Source organism: Lissotriton vulgaris, chromosome 10, assembly GCF_964263255.1.
Source record: "Lissotriton vulgaris chromosome 10, aLisVul1.2, whole genome shotgun sequence".
NCBI classification, from domain to species: Eukaryota; Metazoa; Chordata; class Amphibia; order Caudata; family Salamandridae; genus Lissotriton; species Lissotriton vulgaris.
Window position 1 is genome coordinate 999,339,165 of NC_141698.1, and position 19,552 is coordinate 999,358,716.

The window sequence follows — 19,552 nt, forward strand, 5'->3', positions numbered from 1 at the left end:
GTGCTCCACTGGCAGGGATCTTCCCTTGTAATTGAAGGCCAGGAGGAGAGTGGTAAAACTTTGGCCAAGGAACTCAAAGCTAAAACTCAGATCTAAGTGGGGTTTCCCAAGATCTGGCAGATTAGAGCCCCAGGCAGACACTTTTTCAAATCACAATCGTATTTGAATATTTGGATTAGTAAGCTATAATTGATTTAGTTTGTCCATCCAACGTTTCTCAAAGTAAGCATCTTGATACGAAGAGTTGCAAAGTTCTCTTCTGCAAATGACAGAAAGCCAATCTACGGCACACACATACAAGAGGTAACAACAGAATGTGCACGACCCACAAATGGGACTTATTGCTCGTCTAGACAAAGAGTCCCTACTGCATTCACCATAATATGCAACAAGATAAAGACCACACCAAATAAAAAAGGTTTCCAATTTATTTTCATTTTAAAATCTATCTTGCAACATTGAAAACAAAAACGCGGCACCCTGGTGATTTAATTTATGAGCATTCTAGTTCTATTAAAATATAAGAGTTAACAAACATGACACTTCCAGTATACTGCATTAGTGTATTTATAAAGATCGGGAAACGAGGATGCTGACCCTCAATCATGACATGGGTTATGGGTTGACCAAGTTAAAAAGAAACAAAAAGATGCAAGTGCAAATCTACAAGGTGCACAATCAACAGCGTCCAACCAAAGTGGCTAAACTTCATTTATGCCAGTTATTACACAGGAGATTTATCAAATAGGATTTTGTTTTTTTACAATTATTCCTTTTCTATTTCGCTTATGTAGATGACACGTTGTACTGTACACACATTGAGATGAAAGTGCCCTGTTAAAGGAACGCCTCGAAATGTACATTATATTTGAGTGTTAAAAAATAGAACGTGTACGTGTTCAATCACATCGAGGTTATATTAAAAAAAGAAACTACTGGCACCTGACTGCAAGCAAAGAAACTCCCAACTTGAACATGTTAACCATTTCATCTCGGAGAGGTTAAGAAGGGTGCGACTCATGTACAATGTCAAGGAGAACAGTGTGGCAAAAACAAAGTAGCATCTAATGTCCTTAAGTACATCAAATTTAACAGAGTTGGCTACGTTTTCGTTACAAGCAACACTAACAAACTGAAGGGAAAGGAAGGAAGTGTTCCAAGACTCATGCTACTATTATAACTAGGTTACAGCAATATACCAGTCTATCTAAAGGGCAAGTAAAATACCACCGCTAACAGGATATCGCTAAGAGATGTCCATCACAATAAGGTATCGCAGGCATGTTAAAAAGGTTAGTATCAATTAGCTACAACTTATGTATAACCAGGTTATACCCATAGTTTAAGGCACTCTTCAAAAATACACATCAATATCCAGACTGCAAACTGCTTATTCTCGATGCCATGATAGGACAAAAAATCTGGGTTATTGGTTCCAAAAAGCACAAGATGGAACCTATCCACTCATTGCCCCACAGATTGAACAATAATATGGAGGCTGGTCAGACGTACAGCACCTGAGCATTGTATATACTGGAAAAATTAAGGTGTGAATTAATTGAAATGACTCACATTACATTTTGTCTGTTCTGCCTTTTTGTTTTACATCTTCTTCAGGTTCCCAATGTATTGACAGTAGGTTGGTTAAAGAAAGAATTCCAGGAAATTTGAATAACAAGAAACAAGCATGGCTTAGGTTGAATATACCACAGACCATGATATGGATAATATTGTCATTTTCGTATTAGCAGAACGAAGGAGAGACTTAGCTCCCTGCTTTTCTTGATTAGATATAACATACCTAGTCTCAGGCAGGTTTTCATGCTTTTGTAAAAGGTGAACACAGTTTAGGAGTCAATAAAAGCGGAGTCATAGGTGCCTTTGGTACAACGGCCCTACCACCAAAAACACTACAGAGCAGAATGTATTTCGCTGTACATCAAAGGCGAATCAAAAGAGTCTTTTGGCACATATTCTTATTAGTAGGATTTCGATCCGGCATGGAAATAATAATGAGAGATTTGCTTTTAAGTAAAAATCATGGGGCACCATGGGAAGGGCAAAAGGATTTACATCCTGCAGGTATGACTCATTTTACACAAGGACTGCATGCTGAGGATTTACAGTCTTATCATATATAGCCCGTCTCCCTCGGAGGAGGATCAATATATGAGAAAAAAGATATTGATCCCAGTATTGTAGTTTGATGGCACAACTGTCTCTTCATAAATGTTCGTCAACTTAAACATCCTTTTAGGCTATTCTAAAAGCAAACCATGTATGTTAAAAGCCACTGCCTAAAACCATGATAAAGAGTTGTTAAATAACTTATAGTCTAGCAGACATTATCCCTGTCAAACAAAGGTTCAAGTTTGGCTGAGCAAATTCTTTTTGTAATATGCTCCTATGTTTAAGGATTCGCAGACACAATTGTGGACGTTCACTGATGCCTTGTAAAGTAAAGTCCATAATGTATATTATCCACTCAGGATTTCTTTTGTCCTAGGTATGACACAAGAACTATGTTGAGTCCCTGAAACAATACAATAGCTTATTATAATGGTGGCCAAGCTATTATGCAGGATCTTTCTAGACTTTCTGCATTTTGAGGCAGTATTCTGTCACCTACAGGTATTGGCTTGGAGTTTCTGACGAATCCATAATACAGTGGTGTTCTTTCTTGAGCCACAGCATCAAACTTATCTCTCCAATTCGGTTTCTCTAGTATAGTCCCCTAAGAATCACCTCATTTACTTCGCTAGTTAACATGCAAATATACAACCTCACCATTGAATGATTAAAGACAACATTGTAGTAACCACTTTTATGGCGAAGCCACTTTTGTTTATATCAATGTCATGTCGTCCAGTTCTCTCGACATGCAAACACGTCTTGTTACCTTGAATCAACTCATCCCCTTCAGCAGAAAACGTATCTTTATGTGTCACAGGAAGTTAGTAAGTAAATCTTTATTTCATGATTAATAAAAACTTTTGCAACAACAAGTATAGATCCGTACCTAGTGCATATACTATTCTAAGCCTCTATGAAAGGGTTACACTGTATTGCCCAGTTTGAAGGGAAGTTTTCCAATGTTGAGGTTTCATGTTTATAGTCAACTGGAAATACGAGTCGGCAGAACTATCTTGTTCACAAATGATATTGTTAAGTTCTTGTACTGTACTCTTCACATCTTCACAAACATGTATGATGCTGCTATCAGGGGCACCACCTAACAACAGACAGTTCCTTTGAAATGAGGCACACAATTCACAAAGTCAAATGATGTGAAGGTTACAGTACTTTACAGATGAAGATAAGAATTAGTTAAATTATATCCATACTCATGATCTTTATGTTTTTTTTTACACATGAAATATTAATTATTCTAAAAGGTTGGAGGGAAGAAGCGGTAGACCTCATGACCTGAGGTATAGTAGACCGAGTATCGGAGACTGACAACAAATAACACTAAAGTTTTAAATGCCTCTTGAGAGGATGATTATCCACTTTCTTTATCGGTAAAGTTAAAACTGTGAGAAGTAATCTGAATAAACGGGTTCCCAGACCCCCTACGACTCCCTTCCTAATTAAAACTACAGTTTCTGGGACTTTCCTAGTTCCGCTACACGTTTGTCAAATCTCTGAAATACGCAGTAGCCTACTGACAGAGTGAGTACCTTGCAGGATGAATATTCCAGTTAATAATATGAGTAAACCAGGTGAAAGAATGCAGCAGAGAACAGTTCAAGTTTTTTTTTTACAGATCAAAGTTGGGATCACCTCCTGTTGATACATAACATGAACTCTTTCTTCTATTGTGCTCAAACAGCGTTAGCTTCATAATGCTCCCAGACCGCACTTTTCTTGAAGATGGACAGAAGACGTCTGGGAGGAACATCTTTAAACAAACTGCACATGATCTAAAAACAGAATGCAATGGTTCTCCGGGTACAAAGATCCCAACACAGTGCCAATTATGCAAAAGTTATTGAAATGTGTTTAACAAACATGGCATGCTTTGCAAAACGTAAGACTTCTGTCGTAATAACAAAGGGGCACATGCAAAGGATCATATAAACTTGAAATGAGAATAAAAGAGTGAGGAAAATAGATAAAACAGAATTTAAAACAAGATTCAATCACCGTGCCCTCTTCAAGAATCTTGTTATAGCACAAGATGAAGTGCACCACAGCAAAACGAGAAATGGATAAAAGTTAAGGTTGACTTAGACACCTGTACAGCAGGAGTCACAAAATGCAGCGTAGGACATTTGTACATGAAGGGCAGGTCATGAAAACTATAAAAATGAACAAAGCTAAAAGAAGGATGCCTACTAATGCATCACTTCATACAGAAAAACAAGGCATAGATTTGTAAAGATATAAACAATACATGCATGTAATTCAACATGCACTCGCGCAGTGTATGAATTGTGTACACATATACAGTACACAAATCTATGCAGACCAAGACTGCATTAGATCACGGAGACACACACACACACACACACACACGTAATTACAGAGATAAAAGTTACAGACAGACACAATGTATACATTTCATACACAAACATATATCGACAAACATAATACATGTACTTATGTGTTTGATTTCATGATTACGAATGAGATTCACAGCAGTTACAAATAAGCTAGTAAAAAACACCCTGTGAGTTATTTGTGCCTTAGGATAGAAGGAAATCTGCTTAGAAGCACATATCCCTGAAGTACAAAGACCTAAATCTGCATGTGGTAAGAGGACATACATGAGCTGAGTGCACACACCTCAAGACAGGCATTCTAAGTAGGTAGCTAATAAAAGTGGAAAAGAGTAGTCACAAACATGAGTATACAGACAGCTACCGACATGTCTGCCTTAAGTCCTGGAGTAACTGCTGAAAGGTACAAAGTACCAACCCTTGCATCCTTTCCAGGGTCAAGGCAGTTGTATAATTTGTGGCTGTCCCATGACCCATGGACATAAAAGTCACATTTTAAGAAGCAATAAGAAAAGGAAATGTGCCACAGGCAATTCAATGTTAATGTTCGGAAACAGGCAGCACACAGGCAGAGGTAGGCTTTCCCTGTGAGGAAAGCTCTGCTAATCTGAAGTGCCAAGAAGCCATTTGAATAGCAATAGATGAACAAGCCACCACCCTCTCTCTGCTTATTTGGCCCCCGCTCACTTAAATTTGCCATTAGGGAGCTCAGTTAGAAGATTGGTGCAGTATCAACTGTGTCAAAAGCACTGATAACAATTTCGAGGGAATATATGTCTAGAATCAAACTATCAACCCCTAAAGCAAAACTCTAAAATTCTACTTCCTGGTATAACTGTGTTTTAACACACTGCCGCCTCTCATGCCCACTACCACACACAACAGTGGATTGTTTACTGAATAAATAGTACTGAACACAAAGCCTCCTTTATGACCCAGTAGTCCAAGGATCTCCCTGAGCTGAACACCTCCATGCCCATTGATGCCAACACCATGTGCGAAACCATGGCAACAATACAGGTGGAAAAGGGCAAGTACCTGTGCGTTTTCAGCCCTTGGATCATACCTTAAAGATCAAAAGGCAGGGCAAGTAAAAAGGGTCTCTTTTTTCCACCGTGCCAAGCTCCAGCTCCTACCAAACAAGTTCTCATAAGTGGAGTGCATTCAGAGAGCCTCGACTGTACAAAAGGGCGGGCATGAGAGATGTCCCGTAACTGGCTGTCCTATGATGATTTTTCAGAAAGGCAGGCGATGACTCATTTCCTTTCCAGCCCTCTTACATATTTTGCTAGTCTACTCTGAAGGCAACGAGATAAGGGAACATTAGTCTACTGCATGGCACAGCCACTGCTGGGGAGGAATTCCTGCACGTAAATAGCCACCGATTTGGAGAGGTAGGTCATCGAACCAAAGCGGCCACTGGGGGCACTGTCGTACAGCAGTTTGCAGATTCCGGTGGCAGGGTCTTTCTCCAACATTTTGTCATCCGCGCCGAGTGCTTTCTGTAAGAAACGAGAGATACATTACTATTTAGATTTCTTTTTTGAATCAAATTAATAATAGGTTGGAATGGAATTCGGATCTATTTTTTCTACTTTCTAAGTTGTACTCCTAATAAATATGTCAGCAGCAAGAGCAAGAAGCACAAATAGGCCCACACTTAAGCTGTGATTGGAGCATTTTGAACAGAGGGGACAGAACCATCTTCAGAACCGGAATCAAACAATATGAAGGGCAACCTTCATTGTGATGGAACTCTGCATGTTATGAGGAGTAATTTTTAGTTTGAGCCTAGAGGCGACGCGCATGCGCTGCTTTGCGAGGCATGGTGTAATTGCAATCAGAGTTAATGCCACACCCAACACTTTCCATTTGTTACTTCCTGTGTCTTTCAAAATTGGTTTATTGTTATTGGTGAAAGGCTGTTCTTTGTCCCGCCTGTGGGCGTGTTCTCACGTTTGTGGCGACTGCCCCCATCACAAGTGCCCTTGTGATGTATCCTTTGTTGGGCGCACTCTTTTTAGGTCTCGCCTGAGCCAGCGTATGCGCTACACTGGCGAGACATTTAGTAGCTGCTTTAAAAGTGCTACTTTGCCAGCCACCAGCTTGCTAATATGCGCTCAGCGCTTTCTCCCGTCGAGCGTTTGCGCACCACTCGAGTTGTTTTTAAAAATGGGATTTTTCGCGCTCACACAACTCCCGGTCACGGCCAATGCTTGCACTTTTTCCCGTCGCACGCACCACTCGCATCACCACTCGTGTTTTTTTATTTCATTTTTGCGCGCACGCAATATTTCTGACACCCCTCCCACTCCTCTGCCCTACAAAATCTTCTGTCATTCTTGTCTCTACCTGTTTGCTTTTAAGTTTAACCCAATAAACCAGATCAACAGTTAGTTCTGACTCCACAAGTTTCAGCCATGATGACAGCAGGAATTATATTGTGTTCTAGACTTTTGGGGGCTAATTTGGCTTTAAACATGAGGCAGTTCAGTTTGAACAGAATTCTATCATAAATTCGCAGCCTATATAGAATCAGCTTGCATAGAGAATCTGTTTCCGTCTCCTGACCGCCGAGATGGCCCGTACTACTGCATTTTCAAGTGCTAAAACGCGGCAAATGATAGTTTAACACCCTTTTGAAATTACCCATCATTCCTAATTAACCTCGGAAAGCCTTTGTTCCCCTTAAAGAACTATGCCAGCTGATCATTGGTTACAGCTGGGTATATTTGCCGATTACATTTTGTAGTGCAAAATCATAATTTCAATGCAAATTACAGCAAAGTAGTAACGAGAAAAGCAATAACAATGCAGCTCTGACACCTTTAAGATGCTTTGATTTTGTCTTACTCTCTACTTTGTCACTGAAAGCGTGATGTGAGCCAGAGCACAGTAGCTCTCTTATGTTTCCTTTCTATTATGTGTTTTAAAGCCTGCTTTGTGCGACAAGGTGAGTTATTTTGCAAAAAACGATATGCTGCTATTCACGACCAGTCTGTAGGCGAGGGAGTCATCTGTCTGCCCTGTAATACAGGCTCATTCTCGCTTTCTAACTTCTCCAACCAAATTTGTTGTAAAATATCATATTGAATAAAAGATGAGCGAAGCAAAGCTAACAATGTGAAAAAAGTACTTCAAAGAGTAAATCGAAAAAAACTGTCTTGCTTCATACAGCTTACAGACTGACCATGCGGATGCTTCGAAACCCCTACACAGTACACTAAATTTCACAGGAAAGCTTTATTGAGTGAACATATATATTAATGGTCGTATATGTTAAAATGAAACATATTTAATATTGTTTCATTTGTTAAAATATTAGACTAAAACTCAAAGTATACAATCAACTGAAGACAGTTAATCAAACTGGGATATATGTGAATTGATGGTCTCGCCTTTGGGGCCTATAAGTATTTAGTTATGCAGCACAATATCCTTCCTGCAACAGCATCAACTGTTGCCTGGCTAAACACTTATAAGGTCCCAAACGCGAGACCTATTGGCTATGCCAATGCTTGTTTTCTTAGGCATTCAGTGGTCCCACGCCGTTTCTCGCTTGCCCGCTGTTGCTCTCATTCCCTTCATGCAAACTTATAATCGGCTCCAAGCACGAGTGCTACCCTGTTGCCTTTGCTCCCGCCCCCTCCCTCCTCCTCTCCCTTTCCTGGCTGTGTGATGAGACCAGCGCGCTGAAAGCAGACAAAAGCAGTTCTACGTGCAATTCATTTATGCACTTCTTGTGTTCTCACTTGTAATCAGTGATCAAGTGCGCCTATGCAACGCATGCTCTTGCCAATTGGTGCTGCGCCTAATTATTTATGCCTCAGTGGACGTGATAAGGCGGTTTCTGCTTTGCTGTGCACACACTGCCCCCAGTCTTGAGTGGGTCCCTGTGAGCGTGCTGCACACATGTCCCCTTATGTCTGTAGGACAGTAGTACCCTCAAGGTTACCTCTATTTGGACTACAGGGTCGCCCCATACTAAAGGAGCCCTGGAAGACACCGGAAAACAATTCCGCTATGTGGTGGTGCACACCAACCTCTTATGGGTCACTGGGTTTCTAATATCAACGCCCTGAGTAAATGCGAAAAAGAAACAGACGTAGCCCTTCCATGTGCCTTTTAAAACCCGTTTGAGACTTTAAAAAACAGAGAGAGAGAGAGAGTGCTGGGTTAGCAGAAGGATTGATTTATCCACAGAAGCTAGAAAGTGCTGCGCTCTTTTCTGATCCAGCCTGCGGGCCATATTAGATTTTACTTCAAGGTTTCAGGTGCGCCTTCAATGAAGCCAGAGCAGACATAGCTGCTGGCTACGTACAGCAATTGCCTTCGTCTTCTGGCAGACACTGTGAAATTACCTGCGGAAGGAAGGTATTGTGTCCAGAGACAGCGTGTATGCAGGTCTGGTTTTTAAGTGCCCTCCCACCCCCAACACATCCCTTCACTGGCTTTTCAGTAAATCGCCTGCAGTTTTAATATTCTCCGAGACTGTCAGTGACTCACGCCTGCTACTTTAAACCCCTACTGTTTGTAGCAAGCCACAACCATGCTAGAGGCTGCAGAGACTGTATCCTATAGTTTACTGGTTTTGTGAGACTGATCCAGTGGCGAGGCAAAATGGAGAATTTTGCATCTGGATCAGAATCGTGCAGAATTTTTCTTTAAACATGTCCTAATTTGGCAGCATCAAGACATCCCTCTTGAATTCGTGTGTCTTTAGGCTGTATGCATGTGCTGCATAGTTTAAGCAGAACAGATTTGCCCCTGCTTTTTAAAGTCACTGCTACCACAAAGTAACCCCGTGCTGTTGAGCTCTGTCAAAGGTTTCGTGCAAATGAGAACGCGCTGCAGCAAAATGGTTCTGTCTCTTGGTTTAAGGTCAACTCCTATTTGGTTTACTTACTGGACCCCTTTGGTGATCCACAAATCAGTTTCTGGTGGATGAAGAGCGCAAGTAGTCACCGCAGCTAGACTCAAACCAACTTGTTATGTTCGAATGGTAACTAGCTTAAGGCCTTTATATTCAGAGTTGGCGCCCTTGTATTGTATTGTATTGTATTGTATTGTAAGGGGTGCTTGTAGAGCGCACTGACACCATGGGTTTCCTGGCGCTTCTTTACATACCTCCTCAAATGGCATTCTTAGCAAGTGTAGCTCATCCCGCCTTGACTGTGGCAATACTCTGACTAGGTTACCTGCGTAGTGCAAAGGATACAAACTGCATCAACAGTGTTGGCCTGATGAACAAAGAGGACATTCACAAGCTCGCTGATCCTGGTGCGTATTCATCGGCCACTGCTTGACGTGCATACGTGTACAAAGTCTACAGAGACGTTTACACATCACATGCACCATTTTATAGCCCATCTTTAGCAGTTGAATCCAATCCAATCCAATCTTTCTTTATTTCGGTCCGTGGACCAAAAAAAGAGCATTGCCAAAAAATACAATATATAAAAACTAATGTAAAAACTAAAACCCAGATAAAACAAAATAAAATTATTTACAGAATCAGATAAAAAGTCAGTCAATATTAGATCCATTGCAGGTTCCTAAAAAAGCCTTTCATGTCCACCACATAGAAGTAAAAAAACGTGATACAGCATAAACAATTGGCATTTGCGTGTTGTGCTTTAGGAGCCTGAATGCTTCTTCACAGTTCTGTGGACCTAAGTTACAGCACAATTGTACCAACCATCTTTGTCTAATTTTTTTGTATCCAGGACAGAAGAAAAATATGTGGAGTTCGGTCTCCTCTCCCCTACTGCATACTGGGTAACCCAGGGCAGAGCTGCCGGGCTATTTGTTAGAAAATGCACACAGAGGGAGAGAGCCTTGCCTGAATTGTACAGTTTGCTAGCTATAGCCGGTTGTATTTCATCTAAGCATGACTCCGATAATGCTGTAAGAGAACCAGTGGCAGAGTTTTCGTGGATTTGGGCAAGCTTTCCTCCCTGTAGCTATTAACTAGTTGTATGTGCAAGACTGCAGCAGAGGCTAACTCCGGGTTGCTCCATAGGGTGTTTCTACCTATGATATAGAGACCTTCCTTAATGTGTACAAACCAAGTCAGTTTACCTATGCCAGGGAGTCCCAATATTTCTTGTAGCTTAGTCCTATATTTGGCCAGTTCAGGGGTCACCCATTAAACAATCCACCCTTGACCCTCAGTGCCCTAATAATTATTGTTCTATTTCCCTCCTCTGATACCCAGTAAACATTCTTGAACGCCTGGTCAGTAAAACCCTTTCTCAATTTCTGGAAACCAACCGGGGACTTGAAGATGTGCAATTCAGTTTTCGACCAGGTCATGGGACGGAGACAGCTGTAGTAATAGTCTTAGACGAACTTAGAATGCGGGTAGACAGTGGCCAGCTTACCATCTAGATCCTATTAGATATGTCTGCCGCATTCGACCATAAAATATTACTGAGGCTGCTTGCTGAACTTGGGCTGGAGGGCCTGGCCTTTAACCGGCTTCAGTCCTACCTGGAGAATAGGCAACAAGCTGTGGCCCTCCCCCTTTTCTATATAAATTTACAACGGTCCAGCATGGCGTTCCCCAAGGGTCATCTATTAGTCCGATCCTCTTTAATATCTATTTGAGACCATTGAGTCCCATCATTAAATCGTATAACATCAAGCTGGTGAATTATGCAGACGACACATAGCTCATCCTGTGTCTAGAAGGCAGAGAGTCTACATCACTCAGTAACTTCCATGAATGTATGTAGAAGACTGCTAGATGGCTGACGGATACCTCCCTGCAGTTTAATGGTGGTAAAACAGAAATCTTACACTGCACTGTGAAGAAAATCCCTTGTCCGCTTCCAGACAACTTCCGGCCCATTTCAGGCAGATACGCCTCCCACACCAGCGGAAAATTCTCCCCATGTTACCTTTGGCAGCTAGGGCTCTAGTAGTTACAAGTGTTATTTTAAGCCGGCTGGACTACTGTAATGCCCTGCTCTTCGATTCAGCTAATTTCCTCATTTTGAAATGACAAAGAATACAGACAATTGCCGCTAAGTTGGCTTTAAAGAGGACTCAAGGCGATTCTGCATCTACGGCTCTCAGTGATCTCCACTGGCTCCCTCTAGCTCGGAGAATCCGGTTTTAATATCATAGGTATGGTCTTCAAGGCTCTTCATGGACTTGGACCTTTGCCATTGCAGAAAAAGTTTGTCTGGCACGCTCCATCACAGAATCTTCGTTCTTCCACTACTCCCCTAGTTTGTACCGCCAGAATTAGAACCTCCAGGTTTGGGGGGGGAGAGCTTTCAGCTGTGCGGCTGCCCATCTGTGGAATAATCTCCTGCCCAATATCAGACAATAGAAGAATACCTTCAGTTTAGGAAGAAAATTAAAACTCATCTCTTCACTAGGATGTAGTGCATACTATTCATCCAGTGGGTAAACAAGTGCATGTAGAGGAACCTCTGTCATTCAGCGCCAGGATACTCGTGGGGTGATGTTGCGCTTTAGAAATTCCGATTACATTACTTTACCATTAGCCGTCGCCAAAATAATAGGGGGTGTACATCCAATTTCCTCTGCGATAGGTCCCACCCTTAGGTCCAAACGCAGTGGAACTAATGGGGAGCTCACCTGTAGACCAAACAGCTGTCTAAGAAAGCTGTTCGCAGTTTTGATAATGGTCTTGGGGAGACAATACCCCCAAAGTTTGGCCCCATACATAGCAGCACTCCTTAGTAGGGTTTTGTAAATCCTTATAACTGGTCCTACAGGTTTATGAAAAGAGTTTCTGTAGTGCTTGGCCAGCCCACCAGCGGTCTGGCCTACCTTAAGGCTTGATTAGTCCATTCAAGGCTCCCAGTCTATTTTTTGAGTTTGGGTCAGTACTAAACAGTCAAAAAGAGATACCCGCTCAAGTTGGATAACATTCATTGGACGGGTTGTACAAGGGGGGTTAAAGACCATATATTTTGTCTTTTGTATGTTGATCTCCAGCCCCTTAATTTTTTTTTCAAAATTTTATGTAGTATTTTGCAGAAAAAAGAAGAGGAAAGCAAAGAAATTATACAAGCGACAGTCCCGCAATATTCCCCACACAGGGGGTGCTGTAGTTGGCTTATAAAGGAGGCAAAGGGAGGCAGCATAGTATGTCAATAAAGTTCAGTTCTCAGAGTCAGTGCATGCCGGAGAGCAGAAAGGGAAACAAGCTCAAACCCCTTCTCGGTCCGCCGATCGGTAATAGTCTTGCAAAGAGGGGTGGCGAAGCCTACATGGGGAAATGGTGCTGCATAAGGCTCATGAATCTGTCAACCTCCACAGGCTATGCGGTGCCGCAACAGGTAACAAACTAACATAACCCAACTCAGCCCCCTATTTCTACTAAACTCACAGAACCCATTGAGGATTCTCTGGATACCCATCGGTGACTTGGAAGGCAGGAGAGTGTCATCTGCAAACATCATTGCTGGAATGAACTTATGCACTAGCTTGGGGGCGTCTATATCCTTCAGTCCGCTCAGCACACCAACCAATCCATAAATGTAAATCCAAAACAAGGTGGGGCGAGCACACAGCTATGTCTGACCACCCTATTAATTGGGATGGGTGGAGTGAGTGCCCCGTGTTTCCCATGCCTAATTTTCTTGCGAGAAATGCGCATGCGCATGCATGAGCACATGTGCAGTTTTCTTAAGCATTACTGGTACGGCGAGAAAGAGGAGGAGGGAAGCCTGGGGACGGCGCAGTAAAGAGGTAAGTGGTTTTAAGTTTATTTTTAATCCACACCCCTCACCAAGGTTTTCTCCGCGTAGCTCCGCTCGTCGCACCTGTCGCTGGTGTGGGGAAACAAGACCCCAAGGGTGGCATGGCAGGTGCTGACTCTCCCATTTGAGCGAGGCGGACTGGGCGTCCCTGACTTTTACCTATACTTTCTCGTGGCACAGTGCTCCTACGTTTACCCATGGTTCCACCCTGACGCCAGGAGACCATACCTGAAGCCGATTTGGTGTTGCCTGGTTCTCTGTCTACTACGCTGCCGTCAGGCTTCCCGAGAGACCCAAAGGACATCCAAACGGTGTCTGCTACATGCTGGGCGTGGGGGAGGCTGAGCCGTTTGGTCGACCTCCCACAACTGTATTCTCCGGCCCTACCGCTACCGAACGCCACTTGGTTCCCGATAACTGGAGAGACGGTGGTGCGTCACACGATGACCAAATTTCACATAACCTCGATCGGGGATCTAATCCCGGAAGGGCACGCTTTTACACTAACTGAAGACCTCAGATTTACTGAAAGGATATTCATGGACTCGTTTGTCCTTACCAGACTACGCTCTTTACTGCGCGCTTCCTTCTCGTCGTTTCCCCTCCCCCCTAAGGAGATGACACCTCTTACTCTCATCATCCAGCACCCTTCGAGAGTACACCTGGTCTCCAAATTGTACCGGATGTGCTGTGATCTCCTTCCCTCCCGCGACCAGGCGGTGCGCGCTGCCTGGGAGGCGGACCTAGGATATCTTATCTCGGACAACCAATGGCAGTGGTGCTGCAGAGCGACCAAAAACGTTTCACTTAATAGTAAGCACAAACTTTTACATTTCAAATTTCTACACAGACTGTACTTCACGCCAGCGAGACTCCACAGAATAGACCCATCACGCCCTCACCACTGTCCCAAATGCGGCGGCCAATTCGCTGACTTTGCACACCTCTCATGGACCTGTCCCAAACTACATGACTATTGGTCCAATATACACATGACACTTGGCAACATGCTCCGTTTAACGCTGGCCCCTATACCGGAAATAGCTCTTCTGGGATATGTTGCGGACTTTCCGAAAACGGTGCGTAAGCTGGCGGCGCTGGGGTTTTTACTGGCCAAACGGGAGGTTGCGCTGAGATGGTGCGACCGCCCCCCCCCTTCACAGCTCTTGGCTCCGGAGCATGGAGCATTGCAACCTCAGCAGCACTGAATACTCTGAAATGGTCCCCTCCGCATCAAGGCCGGCGGACATCAGGGGCCCGTACCGTACATACATAGCAAGCACCTTTGAGGGTACTCAGGATGCGCCACCTCCCGCGAGGGCCCCGGAGGGCGTTGGCTGAGGCATGGAGATATGCCCGAGGCTGAGCTGATCACTGGTTGACGCGCACAGGATATGTCCACTCCTTCCCAACCCCCCCCCCCCCCCCCCCCCCCCATTTTCCTTCCTTTTGGGGGTCTTGTTACCCCCGGAGTGCCCTACATACGCACATGGTTGCTGATGCGCGGCCCTGAGTGACCACGGTTGGCATCGACCCAGGACGAGGGTTCTCATCTCTTTACTAGTCATGCATCTGGTGTAGGATTGATAGCTGATACCATAACTGACTGTGACTAAAAGTGACACCTTATGAACCACCATGTTATATTGCAATTGTCCACTTATTGTTTATTGCTATTTATTTTTGAAAATGTTCCTATCCGCTTTGTATGTTTCCTCAAACCGTTCCTGACAAAAAAGGTTCAACTGTCCACATGGGTTACTTCTGCCTTGCAAATTGTGCACTATATGCTATGTACTTAAATACTGAACGCCACCGGGCCCCCGGGCTGTCGGTATCATGGCTGTGTCCTCCCATCACACGTCTAATCGTTACCATTTCTTGACTGCTACCGGCCTCCGGGTTGTAGGTGCGATAGCTGTGTACAATGTGTAAATGGTAATAAACGGTTGAACACCAAAACAAAAAGAAAAAAAAGTTTATTTTTAATGACGATTAACTTACTTATTAATAGGGTGGTTGAGTGGGAGCTGGCCACCTCCCTCCGCTGTAGTGTGTGTGGAGATTTACCTTTTCCGTGTTCTCTGCGCAACAGGCAAATTTCTGCACACCCCGCAGGCGGAGGTCTCCGCCCAGGGTTACTTAAAGGCATCTCCTTCATGAGACCCTCTGTAGCCATTGATTCCCAACATGCAGGCGGCTGTCCTATTTCAGGATCACAGAAAGATTGGGCCCAGAAGGGGATGTTAGCATTTGTTTAATTCTTTTTTCACATGATTTGTGTTGGATGGCGTTCTATATTGTTGTAGAAAAAACAATTCCTCCATGTCATGTATATGTGCCGGGGTGGCTGACTTATGTGTGGTACCTGGCCTCAACTGCTTAGTTTCGATGGCATGGTGTGCATTGCACAGGTGGCTGTCTTGCATTATCTGTGGCAAGCGCTTTAGGGTGCATGCAGTCATTGGCCCCTCAGTGCAGCATTGCAAACACACTGTTGTTAGAGTGAGTACTGAAGAAACCAATCAAATCCCGTGAAATAGAGAAGTGGGAGTGAGAGCTGAGATCAAAAGCTTTCAATCAATCCTTTGAGCCAGTGATAGAGCGAAAATTGATTTGCACACCTTTTAAGAGAACAGAATGCGGGCTGCACTTAATAAGCCATTTATCAAACTCAATGACGTCAGCAGACATCCATACATTCATCAGGACAGCGCTGGCAACACTGGTGAGATTTTCCAACACCTGCCTGCGCAGAATCTTCAAGAAAGCTCCTCAAAGCCAATGTATATTATTTTTTTGAAATGGCGAGATATACACGAATGGGCTTTTATTTTTTGCATGAACCTACATCCTTTGTTCTCCGAGAAAACAAATCACAATTCCTAATCCACTTGTTGCGCATAAAGCAAGACTCTCAATTAGTTGTTGCTCTGAGAGGCATGCTGTATTGAGGTATGGCCTAGAAGCTCTACCCATTTTCCGCCCATCTTTGTAATTGGCTCCTCTCACTGTCCTTGCGAAATCATAGCTTTTTATTTGTGAATAGGCTTAATAGTCCCTCCTTGGTACCACCTTGTACTATTTGCAACCTTAATCAAAAAGGGGATATGCCGTTCCGCTCGAGTCAGAGAGTCTGTTCTCCTCGGTACTCCCAATCCTATTTTAACTCGCCTCACCATATCTGCACAATACTGGCCCCATACCCGCACTTCACCACACGGCTGTTGGATAAAAAGATCTCCGATAAAGAGCATCTACCATAGGGAGCCCGTTGGGAATTGCACCGCCGTCCCAATGAGGAGCAACCCAGATGATGAAGCATGACACCTGCAAGGGTGTGTGAGGGCATTAATATCCAACATATGGTTTCCCTGCACTGACCCCTACTGGGACTCCGGTCTTTTCTGACTCTGCACACTCTGACTCGAGAGGAATGGCATAACCCCTTTTTGATTAACGTTCGTTTGGGCCTTTGTTGATGCTGGACCTCCCACTCCTGGGTGAGTGGATAAAAGGCCCCCTACGTCCCTCCTTATTGTATACAACTATTTGCGACCTCCCTGTTGGACTTGGCCCTTTATGCAGGGGCATCCCTAAACTTTTTGCTTTCCTCCTAGCCTTTTTGCTGATGTGGTGTCGGTGGTTTTAAGACTCTGGGCACTTTAGAACTGGTTAGCAGTGCAGCTCAGCTACAACTACCCATTCCACGCGTATCCCACCCGGGTCTTAAACTTGCCTCACTGAACTGCAGGTCACTCCCCATGCATGCTCTGTTCATTAATCACCTTATAGAAGATCATGAACTAGATATTCTATTCCTGACGGAAACGTGGATTACCGAACACTCGGACCCGGATGTGGTCCTAGCCCTCTCTCCAGACTTTAATATCCAGTCCCAGCCACGCCCATCTGGCAGAGGAGGTGGACTGGCCATTCTCTACCGGAATCAGTTTTCCTGCAGAACCTCCGATGCACACATCTCGGACTCGGAAAGCCTCCAGTTTACCATCCAGCTAGCACCGACTAGCACACTGTCAGGCCTCTTAGTATATCGCTCCCCTGGCCATTATGGTCCGTTCTCTAGGGCTCTCCTAGAATCTATAGCATCTCTGGCCCATTCCACCTCCAACTTCACCATATTAGGAGACCTGAACATACACTTCGATGACCCCCTAGACACTGGGGCAGTCTATTTGATCGCCGATATGGCGGCCTATGGCCTCCTACTCACCAACTCCGGAGCCACACACATTAAGGGCCATTTACTAGACCCTGTGTTCACCAACCTCCATACCTTACAAATCAAAGAGTCCCTCCCCCTCCCATGGACGGACCACTTTCTGGTCCCATTCCGTCTACCAGGGGATTTCAGGAAACCCCACAAACCTGCCACCTATACTAAGGACAGAGCCTGGCCCAGACTTTCGGCTGAGGATTGGGCGAAAGCACTAGACCATACCACCCCTATCCCCTCGGATGACCCTGACATCGCGGACAGAAAGTTCAGGGAGTGGATCTCCACTTCCCTCGACTCCATCCTCCCCATAAAAACCCGTGAGGATAAAAACGGGAAAAACGGGTCAGCCCCATGGTATAGTCCGGAGCTAAGAACTCTCCGCAAAGAGTGTAAAAAAGCGGAGCGAATATGGAGAAAGGACTGGCTCCATACTAGCAAGGACGCCTACCATAGCTCGGTGAGATTATATAAAGCCACCTTGAAGCTCACTAAAGCCGCATACTACGACACCAGAATACGTAATTCCACCAACTCGGCGAGAGAATCTTACCTCATCGCTAAAGAACTTCTGAAAATACCTGCACCCCACTCTTCCAACCCACCCTCGCCAGACAGAAGCGATGAACTAGCAACCTACTTCGACTCCAAAATCGCCCGCATCCTAGTCTCTCTCCCACCTCCCAGTCTTCCCAACCCCAAGGACCTTGAGGTATCTACCAACCAGACAGGAAACATAGTGCACCCTCAATTGACCACTTTCAGGGCAGTCTTATTGGACGAAGTAGGCTCAGCCCTGGCCAAACTGAAAAGCGGCTCTCCACTTGACCCCGCACCTATCAGATTCCTGAAAGTAGTTGCCCCCACCATCCTGCCTACCATTACGGAACTGATCAACACCTCGCTAGCCCAGGGCTCTGTCCCACCGAGCTGGAAGAGCGCGGTAGTGAAGGCGCTTCTCAAAAAGCCCCAACTGGACCCTTCCGACCTGGCCAACTATCGGCCAATTTCGCTTCTTCCGAGCATCAGTAAAATAGCCGAGAAACTAGTTAATGCTCAATTGTCCCAGTTCCTTGAGTCAAATAACCTTTTACGACGGTCCCAAACTGGATTCCGCCCGGGCCACGGTACAGACACCGGCCTCCTCGCAGTCATCGAGGAGGCTAGGTGCATTTTGGATTCAGGAGGATCAGTGGCAGTGATCCTCCTGGACCTCAGTGCAGCCATTGACACGGTGAATCACCGTGTCCTACTCCACCGGTTGGCCGTAGCGGGACTCACGGACACGGCGCTTGCGTGGATAGAATCCTTTCTATCAGGTCGTTCTTTCCAGGTCTGGGACGGAAATTCCAGATCAGCCCCTCTTCCCCTCACCAGTGGCGTCCCCCAGGGGTCGTCATTAAGTCCTACTTTGTTTAACGCCTATATGGCCCCCCTCGAGGATGTCGTTTCCCCCTTCGGAATCAAGATAGTGAGCTACGCGGATGACACGCAACTGGTTGTCTCACTTTCTCATCTGGACAACCACCCGGACAATCTGTTGAACTGCCTCCAGGAAATACACCACTGGATGTGCGAGTCATCCTTGAAGCTCAACGGTTCAAAAACCGAAGTCATGCTCATGGGGAAGAAATGGACCACCATCCCTCCATCGGTCTGGCCAGACGTCTTCGGTGAGGTCCCTACCCCGAAACCAGAAATTAAGACCCTGGGAGTCTGGCTTGAACCAGAGCTGTCCATGAAGACCCAAGCAGCCAAAACAGCAGGCACCTGCTTCGTACTCATGCGTTCCATCCGCAAAATCCTCCCAATACTCCCGCCCCTCTCTAGGAAACTCTTGATTCAGGGTTTGATCCTTGCCCGGCTAGACTATAGCAACGCTGTCTACCTGGGACCCCCTGAATCCACCCTAGCCAAACTCCAGAGAACGCAGCAGCCCGGCTCCTTATGGGCCTCCCTTCAAGAACCTCGGCCAGACCAGCTCTTAAGGCCCTACACTGGCTTCCAGTGCGTCAGAGGGTAGACTTCAAAGCGATGTGCCCACAAACTCATCAATGGCCTTGGCCCCTGTA

At 44.9% G+C, this 19,552-nt stretch overlaps 1 protein-coding gene across 3 annotated transcripts in view; it reads right to left on the reverse strand.

Moving 5' to 3' along the window:
- Positions 1-414: 414 nt before the first annotated feature.
- Positions 415-19,552, reverse strand: part of PHKA1 (phosphorylase kinase regulatory subunit alpha 1) — a 1,293,387-nt gene continuing 1,274,249 nt past the window's right edge. For all 3 annotated transcript variants that reach the window (XM_086942009.1, XM_086942008.1, XM_086942010.1), the window contains one exon: positions 415-6,004. In XM_086942009.1, coding sequence (XP_086798135.1) covers positions 5,831-6,004 — 174 coding nt within the window. In that variant the 3' untranslated portion in view covers positions 415-5,830. The remainder of the gene's footprint in view (positions 6,005-19,552) is intronic.